Source organism: Saccopteryx leptura, chromosome 2 (genome assembly GCF_036850995.1).
Source record: "Saccopteryx leptura isolate mSacLep1 chromosome 2, mSacLep1_pri_phased_curated, whole genome shotgun sequence".
Classification (NCBI taxonomy): domain Eukaryota; kingdom Metazoa; phylum Chordata; class Mammalia; order Chiroptera; family Emballonuridae; genus Saccopteryx; species Saccopteryx leptura.
Window position 1 is genome coordinate 65,626,677 of NC_089504.1, and position 12,896 is coordinate 65,639,572.

Below are 12,896 nucleotides of genomic sequence, written 5' to 3' on the forward strand. Positions count from 1 at the left end.
TAAAGATCTTTGCAATTTATTAGGCACTACAGCATTTCCTAGAGGGTATAGATATACTTCAGCTCATAGGAACAAAGGCAGGGAATTACTTCAGCAAGTGGCAACCAAAAAATGTGACTGGACACCCCTTATTTTCTTTGACAAAGCCAAGGAATCTGGACCCATCCTATACCCGCAAATAACCCCCTGCCGGGGTCCAGCCCCGGGGGGAATCCAGGGGTCCCACAGGAAGAGACTGCATCCACACGAAATGAGTGAGAGAGCCAAATTCTTTTCTTTCTCTTTATTCTCTCGTTAGCATTTATTGCCAGGCATCTCTGCCAAATGCTGGTCTAGCTCTCTTTTTATACACACACACACTAAGTTACAATCACATGGTATTTTGAATACATTGATTAATCATTGTTTTTGTTTCACTATGGTTACATATTTCTAGGTAACAGTTAATTCATATCTATAAGCTATAAATCAGGTGGTAAGTTATTCAAAGTACAGTTATGCAATAGCAATAACAATATTGGTACAAACTTCTAAAAGATTAGTACTAATTAATAACTCTACCTTACTGTTGTTGTGAGTCAAGGGCGCAGAGAGCGAGATTAGCAGACGAAATCATCAAGGACTAGCAAAGGACCACCGCTTGCTCAGGCAAATGGCCTTGAGTTCATGCAGTGTCCTAATTTTTTTCACAAGACTACAAAAAGCTTGTTTACTGAGAAATTGGCATAACATCAAGAGTAACTTTTGCTTAAAGATACATAGAGTGCACCTGCAAGATAGCTTAGTAGCAACATAATATCAGAAGGCATTAATTGCTATTGCTTCTATGGATTCCACCACATTCCTCTGAAGGGAAAACCTTGGAAAGTACAAAAATCTCATGAGAATGTTTCACTAAGAAAAGCCCAGCAACTGCCTTCAGTCACAAAACAAGTCTCTTTTTTTTTTTTTTTTTTTTTTTTTTCATTTTTCTGAAGCTGGAAACGGGGAGAGACAGTCAGACAGACTCCCGCATGCGCCCGACCGGGATCCACCCGGCACGCCCACCAGGGGCGACGCTCTGCCCACCAGGGGGCGATGCTCTGCCCATCCTGGGCGTCGCCATGTTGCGACCAGAGCCACTCCAGCGCCTGAGGCAGAGGCCACAGAGCCATCCCCAGCGCCCGGGCCATCTTTGCTCCAATGGAGCCTTGGCTGCGGGAGGGGAAGAGAGAGACAGAGAGGAAAGCGCGGCGGAGGGGTGGAGAAGCAAATGGGCGCTTCTCCTGTGTGCCCTGGCCGGGAATCGAACCCGGGTCCTCCGCACGCTAGGCCGACGCTCTACCGCTGAGCCAACCGGCCAGGGCACAAAACAAGTCTCTTAACAAAACATTCTTTTCTTGCTGGCTGCGCTCCCATCCAAGGCCACTCCACTACACCTTACCTAGGATTCTATTGTCTAGTCAAATTTTATTTATTTACTATATTCATACACTAGTTAAGTTCTAACTATATTCTTCTCAGAGTGTTCCACCACCTGCAGGTCAGGTATGCAAGAAGAAAGGAAAGTTTCTTTATCACATGAAAAGGCTAGAGAAAGTGATGGATTAAGTGAAGGCTGAAAGGTGCTCTGTGTATAGTTACTGTTTCCTACCTATTCATAAGTCACAATCTATTCTTTCTAACATGATTAATAAGAAGAAATTCTCCTACAAACTTAACCCTTTACAAGGGATATCATAGCCAGCCTCTTATGTTTATGAGCCCAGTTCAAGGGCTTACAGGCTTTTCTGTGGAACTCACACCCTCTGTCTCATTTTCAAAGAAATGACTACGAATCTACAGGGAAAGCACGGTACTATTATCCCTGTGCCATAAATGATAGCACAACCCAGAAAAGGGGGGATATAAGGCCAGATTAATTCAAAAGATCAAAGAGGGAAGTATCGTTGTGCCTTTCCTTTGCGGTGACTTTGTCAACCCGCAGCCATTGGTCTTCACTGTGGTGACTTTGTCAACCAGCAGCCATTGGTCTTCTCTGCTGTGACTTTGTCAATCAGCAGTTTTTGATCTTCTGCTGTGACCTTGTCAGCCAGCAGTTGTGGATCTTGTCCTGCTATGACCTTGTCAGCCAGCAGTTGTGGATCTTGTCCTACTATGACCTTGTCAGCCAGCAGTTGTGGATCTTCTCTGCTATGACCTTGTCAGCCAGCAGTCGTTGATTGGCTCCCGACAACCCCCTTCCTCTATTTAGCCACCAGCCCTATGTCAGAATTCTAAGCTATTAGCTTGCATTTATTGAACACTGTATTAAACACTTTATATTCATTATCTCCTTTAATTCTCACAACAATTCTATCAGCTAGGTATTGTGCCTATTTTACAGATAGAGAAACCAATGCTTAGGTTAAAAAAGTAATTTGCCAAATTTCAAATCTAGGTTTGTCATTCTTCAAAATTCTCCAGTGGCCAAATTAGTCCTCTGGCAGAATTTCCAATTCTGCATGCACAAGTTTATGTAGGAAATAGCAAGGAATGTTGATCAAAAACTTCTTAATTAAGGGATAGATGGTTGTGATCAGGCCCTTGAACCTAAAAATATCATATATAAGAAATATGCTGATTGTAGGTAAATTGGAAAATATAGATAAGTGAGTTTCAAGAAAAACTATCATTTAATCCCACTACCCAGAGAAAAACTCTATTTTTGTGATGGGATTTTTCAAGTTATTCATCTATACTTTTTTATTTCTCTTAAACTTAAAATTGTGACTAGACTGTACTTAATGTCCATTACTTTTTTCCCTCATTAATAATACTTAATTGTATGGGATGTACAGGAATTGCATACTAAAATCTCACCTTCATATCTCTGACCACAATGGCCTAAATGACCGGCTTATCTGAACTAGTAGGGGGTGAATCAAGGATATTTCATATAAAAGGCATTCCAAACCATAAAAAAGGACACAATAGAAGTACAAACAACAGAAGTAACAGCTACCATTTATTAAGCACTTACTAGGTCTTATACACTTACTAAATATTTTACAAATACAGTAATCACAATAGTGCCAAGAAATCATGACATGTATTTGTTTTTAAATTTTGGATCAATGATTTATAGTTACCCTACAAAAGCTCGACATTAAAGACTGACATTTTAATTAATTAACCCTAGATTTCTAGAACTGTTTTCTTATAACACACATTCAATGCTAAATGACTGGTCTCAAAGCTGTTTTCTTTTTCATTTATTTCACAATAGAATATATTTTCTTTTTAATTTTTCCATTAATTTAAGAGGAAAGGAGGGAAAGACAGAAAGAGAGAGAAGCATCAACTCGTTGTTCCTCTTAGTACTTCCATTTGGTTGTGCACTCAATGATTGCTCCTTATAGACTGCCCTGACCTGCATTCAGCCAGTGACCTCGTCACACCCTAACAATGTTTTATCCATGGAGCCACCCAGCCAGGGCCCACAACAGAATGTTCTTTAGTGCTACTATAGAATCTACTAAGAACTTCTTCAAAATAGAAATCTACTTAAGCCTCATTCTGAATCAGGACTTCTCTTCTTGTTGAGCTGCTTTGCAGGGGGGAAACAGCATTACATACACAATACCATATTCTGCTCAAACATATAACATTGATTGACTCGCACAATACTGATTACTTTCCACTTGTCAAACACTGTTGTACGTATGTACATGCTACCAATATTAGATGTACCAGAACACCCTTTTCAGTATCCATAAGTTCCTAGAGTCTGGATAACTTAACAAATAGAGACCAGTTCAGCTAAGAAAATTCTAAAGTTCTCACCACTCAACTGGATACTGTGGGAATTAGAAATGGGTATATCTCATCCAGTTCTGAGGAAGATGTCTTGAAAAAGTTCATACACCTTATAGAGAAAAGTCCCCACATCCACTGCAATATCTTAAAACACTTTCAGCATCCTCCCATTAACATGAAAACCAGGAATATTATTGAGGAGTAAGGCTGCCACTATATTCTGCATCCATAATTCTAAAGTTGTTTGCCTGGAAGCTATCCTAACTTTGTGAGCTCCTAGCATCTTGTGATAGGCAGCATGACATTTTGACACCAAGTATGTTGCTTGCCAGCATCAATAATTCAAACAAATAACAACAATTTATATACTTAACATCAACTATGGGGAAGGTGACAAACATTCTAAGACAATGGAAGCACAGGTTATCACAAAACAAGAGCTGTGTTTATGAGATAAAACATGCAAGGTGAACAGAAGCACAGAGAGAACAGTTCTCTCAATTATAATGGAAGCCATTCACAACACTTATTTGGAGTTACTTTTATGGTACATAATATTCAAGCGATTAAAGTACTTCAAGCAAAATTTAGCAACTCCTGTAAGGCTTCCTGATGCTCATCATCAAGTTGAGATATGCATTCTAACCACAACTCTTCAGAAGTGTGTATCTGACGAATGACATTAGCTAGGCGTTTGGCACAAGGATCCTCATAGTTAATAGTCTCATTAAGTTTTCCTTCTGCAATTATACTGATTATTTTGGGAAGATTAGAATTATTTGGACCAAGTACAACTGGGTGGTTACTTTCAATTAAGTCACAGAGAAAACTTAAAGTCTGAATAGCTTCCTCTTTATCCTCATGCAGTGGAAGCCATGACAACCAATGTGGAAGAACTTCATCTATATTTACACAGTTAGGCTTAAACCTCAAAATCTTGCCTACTGCTGAGATACAGTTCTCTGTAGCTATGACATTTTTTTTGGTTTTGGAATTTGCACACTTAATAACTTTTACCAGCAGTGGAATAGCTTCTGAACATAAAGAACAATAATCATCTCCACCAAACTGTGCCATAACACCAAGGCCATATGCAGCAGCTTGCCTGACTTCAGGGTTGTTATCATGAATATTTAGTAGCATTGGCCACCGAAAATATTGTACATATTTAAATGAGGTTGGACTGCAGTGCTCTATAATGTCATCAAATATGCACAAGCCCCACTGTCTGTCTGGCCATGGCCTACTAGAACAAATTAGATTTACAATTAATGGAAGCAGCTGTTCAAACCATGGTAAAATCTTTTCCTTGTAAGTACTAAATAATGAGTGCAAAATATCTGATACTTTGGTGAGAACGTAAACATCACATTCATCCTCATCTTGTAAGGACATCTCAACCTGTTGGTCATAGTTTTCTTCCTGTCTTTTAACCTGCCTCAATTCTTGGTTTTTAAAGTGCCCTTCAAGTTTTGCTTTCAGTATTTCTCCCAGTTCTTCCAAGTGTTCATCATTAAGGCACCCAACTCCCATTACTTCAATGGACTTTGCAAAAGAATTCATTATTTCTGAGAGTACATCTGTATCAGGTTCAGTCCCAATAGCCTTGATTAAAGGATCACATATGAATTGCCACATCTGTGCAAGATACTCTGGGCCACGAATTCTTGCACATTCCAAGAGAAAAGGCATGGATTCAGCTGCTGCCACTCGAACATTGTCATGAAAATAAAATTTCAATAAAGGAACCATCAGCTTTACAATTTGTTCTATATACTCCACAAGTCCTTCCCTTAATTCCTTAGTATAGTAAACCAACATCTGGCAAGCAGTTGCTTTTGCCTCAAGTCCTGAAGTTTTAATTCCAAAACTTTGCTCATCTCCAAGATTTACAAATTGCCAGCCATCAGCATCACTCATATTCTCCACATCTTGTGTGTCTAAGAGAGAAACCTCAGGTTTAGCTGAAGCAGTCTTAATAAGAGGCTCAATAACCAGTGGAAGGTACTGTTGAAAATCATTTCCAAGAATTTTACATATTCTAGCCCATGCTGAAACCACGTAAGAAGTCTGAGGGTCATCACTCTCCGTATTATTTAAATCTGATTGTGCCCTCATCAATAGTAGCATCACACTTGCTGCAGTTTGCATAAATTTTTCCTTCCCAACAGCAAGACTAACATGGCTAATGCATTCAATAGTTTTTCCTTTCAGAAGCTTGAGTTCCTTTTGAAAAGCAAACTCAACAATGTGTCTTAGTAGTGGCATAAATAGATCAAAATATGGAACAAATTCTTCTTCTATTGTATGTGCAACTGAGGCAATGGTTGTTACAATCTGTTCCAAGGCCAACTTAGTTCCCTTCCGAATCAACTCTTGAAATTTAATCAGTAGGGTGGAATATAGATTTCTCACCATACTATCCAAATATAGAACTAGCAAAGATTTGGGGCAGTCTTCAATAAAAATAACAAGTGCAGAAGCTGCATGTGATTGCACACGCTGATTACCTTGATTTTCCATGGTACGCAACAGAGCTGCAATCACTGTCTCATGAAATTTCTTTTGGAAGTTAGGCGCAAAGTCTGTAGCCATCTGTCCAAGTGTAGTACAGGCTGCAGCCCTCACCCTTGGATGAGGATCCTGAAGAAAAAGCAAAACAGAGTTAACCATTTCATCCAGAATTGGTTCCATTTGCTGATGGCATCCTTCTCCAATGGCCGATAAAGCCATTAATCCAGCATGTCGATCTTTCCAGTCAGGGCTCTGAAGCATCTGCATGATATGCTCCTTAGTGATTGGTAAAACAAGTTTTCCACCGAGCCCACAAGCCAGTCTGTCTAGTGCACTCTCAGCAGCAACTGCATTGCTGTCAAAATCATCTTCTTCCATTTCATCGGCATTTACCCAGTCTTCATCATCTTGTAGATCCACCATCATTCCTAATATATGAGGAATTGCCTGTGCAATAATATTTGTATGTTTTTTCACCATTGGGGTTGCTGTTTCAGACAAAGTCACTATTACTTCAAGTGCCAGCTGGCGTTGAAGATTACTAAGTCTAGAGTCTCCACATAACTTTAGGCTCAACTGCAGAGTATCTTCTAAATAAGGACCCAAGTATTTAGGTACAGTATCCGCAATCTCAACAAGGGATTCTAGCACTGAATCATCGTCCTGGTAGCATGAGTCATTCACAGCCTGTAAGATTCCAGGAAGCAAGTCTGCAAAGTCTTTGAAAAGAGTAATATTATTCTCATTGGCAAGAACAAATGCAGCTGCAGCTCTAGCAGATAATGTCCTGATTGCTGGATGTTCTTGATCTTGAATACTCTGGTCCAACAACCGTTTGATAATATCCAAATCACGCCGCTCTTGGTTTCCAAAAATCCCAGGGAAGTGCCATAAAACGTGAAGTGCAACTTCCCACAGACCCACATTTTCTGAGTAGATTGAATCAACAAGGAACTTCAGACCTTCTGGCCAGAGGTTTGTACCATCCTCATCTATCAAATTCCTGGCCAGCACAGCAAAAATATCACAAAGGCTTTTCCTCATACTGGCATGTGTTTCGAACTGAACAGCCAGTATCAGTTCACTCTTGACTTCCCTCTGAACATCAGAAGGCAGATTTGGATAGACTTCCTCAAACCCAGAGGACAAAAGCCGTCGTAGCAGTGCGGCAGCCATTTGTCTCACCTCATAAGCTACTCTCTTATTTCTGACGGCATCTAAAAGAAATAAGGTTTTACACAGACCTGGCATATTTTCATAGACTTCCTCTGCCTGCCTCCGCACCATACCGCTTGGATTAATCAGGTTCTTCAGAAGCTGGTAAAACTCTTGCTTTGCCGATACGGTAATCAGTGCCCCCACAGACCCGGCCGCCGCCATCGCGCTCTGTCAAAGAAACAGTGACTGGGAAGGAAGGAGGGGGTCAGCGGCTCCTAGCAGTGACGCAAGCGAGGCGCCGGCGGGGATGGGCAGGGCCGCTCCTCCCTCTGCTGCTTGGGAATTTTGGCTGAGCTTTGGGAGGGGGGTACCGGGTGGCGGCTGTCGGAGTCGGTTGGGGTCTAGGTGGCATCCTTTATATGTTTTCTAATCAGATAAAAGTGCACCTGCAGAGGGGGGGAAATAAAATTATGATATTGATTGTATTAGAATGCGATTATGGATGATTTTTCCCCCTCTTCTAAACTATCTCTCTAGTTACCTTGATAATTTTAAAACAGTAAGTACATCTAGAAAAACCGGCGAAGTGAAAGATCATAAGAGGCCACATATTATATGACTCCATGTATATAAAAGATCTTGAATAGGCAAACATACACAGAAAGTAGATTAGTGGTTGCCAGTTGCCAGAGCCTAAGGGAGGAGGGGAGAATGGAGAATGATGGCTGTCAAATAATAAGGTTTCTTTTTTAATGATGAAGATGTAAAGACCTAAATTGATTGTGGTGATGGTTGCATACCTCTCTGATTACACTAAAAACCACTGAATTGTACAATATAGATCGATGAATTATATGGTATGTGAATAATATCTCAATAAAGTTGTTTATCAAATAAGTGCAATAAAAGGTAAAGATAATTATTACCACACCGAATTCAGCAGAGCAATATTGCTCAAATTCTGGTATGTATCAGAGTCATCTGGCCTGTGGATTATAATAAAGAATAAGAAAGACAACTAAGCATGGTGTGGAAAGTGACCCGGGCTAATAATCAGAAGACTTGAATCTTAGTCTTACCTCTAACTTAATTTTGTATCCTTTGTCATGTCACTCAAGTTTTCCTTGCATTTTGTTTAAACTGTAAAATGCTTTTAAACTTTTCCTTTTAGTAGGAAGCTCCTTAGATTATTAAAAAAAATTTTTAAATGCCTCTGGGACTGAATAATATTTCTTTAATTCAGGCAGATGTGTCTCTAAAGAACAATCATTCCTCTAACAATGATTAGATCTTTCTTTTGTATTATTACTTTGCCACTCTGTCATTTTGACCCTTAGTTTGCAAGGTTGGTAGGATAAGTATAATACTGTATAATTTTAGATGAGAAAGGGAAGCCCAAAGTGGTTAAGGGATTTGCCTAAACTGACACAGCTGAATGTCAAATTCACCTGTTCTGAAAGCAACACTGATGTTTTTTCTCCATACCTCTTCCCCATGATTATTTATTCTTGGTTTTGTAACAAGATCAGAGTTCTTCACCTATTGCAAAGTCTGTCTTAAACTTCTCTAAGTGGGCTTAATTTTAATTTTGTAAAATGCTACTGTAATACTCACAAAGGAAAATCACAAAGTAGGCAGCTTCATAATTTGCATTGTAATACGTAAAACTATACTCCTTTAGGAGAAAATCATATTCTTTAAACAGTGTTTCTTATTTTGTGGACTGAAAACCAACTGCACAGGATCCCTTGAGATACTTATTTTTAAATATAAATATTTTTAAAGCTTTATTTTTTGTTTTTTTTCCCCTAATTTTATTTATTGATTTTAGAGAGAAGGGTGTGTGTGTGTGAGAGAGAGAGAAACATCAATATGTTGTTCCATTTATTTATGCATTCACTTGTTGACTTTTTGTATGTGCCCTGACCAGGGATTGAACCTGCAGACCTGATATATGGTGAGGATGCTCTAACCAACTAAGTTACCCTGCTGGGCCCAAGTATTGATATTATGTCCCAAGATCTGAACTACTGACTCAATTTATGGGGAATACAACCCAAGTGTTCAATTTTTTTTTTTTTCCTGAAGTTGGAAACGGGGAGGCAGTCATACAGACTCCCGCATGTGCCCAACAGGGATCCACCCGGCATGCCCACCAGGGGGCGATGCTCCATCTGGGGCATTGCTCTGTTGTGACCAGAGCCATTCTAGCGCCTGAGACAGAGGCCACAGGGGGTGATGCTCCATCTGGGGCGTTGCTCTGTTGTGACCAGAGCCATTCTAGTGCCTGAGGCAGAGGCCACAGAGCCAGCCTCAGTGCCCGGGCCAACTTTGCTCCAATGGAGCCTTGGCTGCCAGAGGGGAAGAGAGAGACAGAGAGGAAGGAGAGGGGGAGGGGTGGAGAAGCAGATGGATGCTTCTCCTGTGTGCCCTGGCCAGGAATCGAACCCGGGACTCCTGCACGCCAGGCTGACGCTCTACCACTGAACCAACCAGCCAGGGCTCCCAAGTGTTCAATTTTAACCAGCACAATGAGTTTTCATATAAATCCTAAAATTTGAGAACCATTGATAAGATCTGTTCTGGTTCTGATTCCAAGATCTTAACTACAGTTCTGCATCTTGCTTTACACTTGCCAGTTTTCTTACTGTTCCTTGAAAAAGTCTAACTACCGGTTCTTTGCATTTACCATTTCAGAAAATGTTAATAAGTATATATAAGGGGAAATACTTCTCTAAATGCTGTATCTATTAGCAAATTAAAGACATTAAAAACTACAATGAGATACCACCACAGACACACCACAGTGTTTTACATGTAAAATCTGACAGTATATCAATAGTTGGTGAGGATGTGGAACAGGGAACTCAGTTATTTTTTAGGTAGTAATATAAGTAAATTGGTATAAACATGGAAAATGCTGGGTCAAGATTATTCAATAACTAATTTGTTCTCTCAGCAAACATTCATCGAGAGTATTAAAGCAGGAAAGATGAAATACATGAGGAAATTTATGAGAGAGAGTAAATGTCACATAGTATAGTGATCACTGTGGTGATGGTAAGTCTGCCCTCACACATGGAATCACATGAGGTTGTGGAGGCAGTCAATCTACTTTGGGTTTGGGGGAAATGAGATAAAGCTTCCCAAAGGAGGTGATATCAGGGCTGACTTTTGAAGGATGACGCTTCATTAACTATTTGAAGAAAGAGAAGATTGTCCTAAGTAAAGGAAATAACTTTGCTCAAACGTAGTTAGAGCCTACTGTGATGAGAGTTCTGCCAGTATTTTGGAACTGCTAGAGTGTTGAGTATGGGACCTAGGGATGACAAAGGAGACAGGAAGGAGAAGGACCGATGGTTAAATTGAGGCCAGATCATGAAGGGTCTTATATTTTTCATGTTAAGAAATTTGGATCCTTTTTCTAAAGGTAATGGGGAGCTTTTTAAGAATTTTAATCAAGGGCTGTGAAATAATCAATTTTTAGAAAGATTACTTTGATAATAGTGTGAAGATTAAAGGCGTTTAGGAGGGCTATAACCTAGCTTAGTTAAACTGAAAGTCTAAATCATAGCAGTGAGAGGAAAAGGAAAAAGGGAAAGGATTGGAGAGGTTTTAAGAAGTTTTATCAAGTTATATCAACAGCACTCAGTGGGGAAGCCCAGGAAATTGCCCCAAATTTCAGACTGCACATCTGGTAATGGAGGTGCTGTAATTTACCAATTTATTTGCCTATATATGAATAAAGAGCAGTATTAATACAGACCAAAAAACTGCTAACTCTTTCTGGAGGAAAAAGAGGCTTTCCTAAGAGGGTGAGTCCCAGAATCCACGTTTTGTTCTCTAGTTGCTCTCACATGCTATTCTGACAGTCATCATTTCAACAGTGGAGCTAAACTGAATCCGTTTAAGGAAAATTATTTATGATATTTTATTTTATAAAAACATACAATGATTTAAAATTTTAAGGTACTTTCTCTCTAGATTGCTTAATTCTGTTATATTTACTATTTGCACTATTTCCTTTCTCTTTCCCCCCTAAGGAGCACACATAATGCCCAAGATTTCAAGTCTGGACTTGCAGATTTGGTTAGAATTAAACAACTTTGTTATATTTTATAATTAAAATTGGCTTTTAAAATTGTTTGAATAGTTGAGAGTTCCATTTAAGCATGTTTCCATAAATTGACTGAATACTAAACAATGCAAGTGTTTATTAGCAATTTACTAAATGGGGAAAGAACAAAATAAATTACAGGTTTCTTCCAAGATGTGAGAGAATTAGTAAAATGAGGATAGAATTAAATTGGACATACTTGACATTTTTACAAGAATAATCCAGAATAAATAAACATACAGAAAAAAATATCATGAAGGCCCCCTACTTGACTAAAATGGAACAATTTGAATATCAAAAAGAATAATGCCTGCTATGGATTAAAAAACATCAAAGATAAACAAAAGTGACAAGTTTCTAATATTAACAAAAGTCACTAATTCATTGATCATCTTTGGAGAGTGCTAGGTCACTAAATCTGAAAATTGATAAAGAGAAATAATCAAGGTTTTCCCTATCTTTCTTGTACAAACTGTATTTTAGGTTAACTAAATGCTTAATGAGGGCCCATTCTTCTTTGTAGACTTCTACCTAATAAGTGCACAAAGAATGCTAAAATCAGAAATAACCCAAATGAAATAATTAATTTTATTTACACTAAGCAATGGATGCTAAATTTATTAAATAAAACATTGGTTGGGAATTTAATAATAGAAGGTGTAGGTTGAAACCACCTGAAATTACAGATTAATCTTAATATTATTAAAAGTAGGTTAAACCAGAGGTGTCATTTATCTGTTCTTTCAGCTCCACGTTCATATCTCCTATCATTTGTTCTCTGATGCTGAGATTAGGCTCTGGAAGCAAAATTTCTCTTTTCATAGCTAGATGCCTGGTAGTTTCCACCAATAAGAGCCACTAGAGATTGGAGAATAGAAAAGGGACAGAAAAGGGATTAATCTTTCTTGTGTTTTTTTTTTTTTTTCTTGTCCAGATTGCCCTAGAGGTGGCCCTTCCTCCTGGTGGCAGCAGTTTCCTCGCTCTTACAACATTAACCGCCCCCCCCCAAAAAAAATTTTCTTTCATCTCTGCAGAGACACTAACTAGCAGTAACTGGGGAGCACTCTTTCCTCAGAGGTTCCATCCACAGCTCTGGGAGGTTTCTTCTGAGTGTAAAGATACCAGTTCCATTTTGTTCCCTCAGCTTTAGGGACAGTAACAGTTCCTTCAGTTATATTTTTCAATGATCTCAGTGCTATTTATTTACTCTTTCAGGTCTTTACCACCTGTCTAAACAATCCCTTAAATTAAATCTTCTCTTGAAGTACTTAGTGCTGTTTGTTTTCCCAAATAGACCTTTACTCATCTACCAGGCCTTAAATGATGCATT

At 39.1% G+C, this 12,896-nt stretch overlaps 1 protein-coding gene and 1 long non-coding RNA gene across 5 annotated transcripts in view; one reads left to right on the forward strand and one right to left on the reverse strand.

Moving 5' to 3' along the window:
- The first annotated feature begins 277 nt into the window (after positions 1–277).
- Positions 278–2,515, forward strand: LOC136394662 (uncharacterized). The gene is made up of 2 exons (XR_010749214.1): positions 278–921; positions 1,344–2,515. It is a non-coding gene; the product is annotated as an uncharacterized lncRNA (long non-coding RNA).
- A 458-nt stretch (positions 2,516–2,973) lies between these two features.
- Positions 2,974–12,896, reverse strand: part of RANBP6 (RAN binding protein 6) — a 101,587-nt gene continuing 91,664 nt past the window's right edge. For 3 of the 4 annotated variants that reach the window (XM_066368114.1, XM_066368116.1, XM_066368115.1), the window contains exon 3: positions 2,974–7,895. In XM_066368114.1, the coding sequence (XP_066224211.1) occupies positions 4,354–7,671 (3,318 nt within the window). In that variant the 5' untranslated portion in view covers positions 7,672–7,895 and the 3' untranslated portion in view covers positions 2,974–4,353. The remainder of the gene's footprint in view (positions 7,896–12,896) is intronic. The other variant, XM_066368117.1, reaches the window with a different exon arrangement.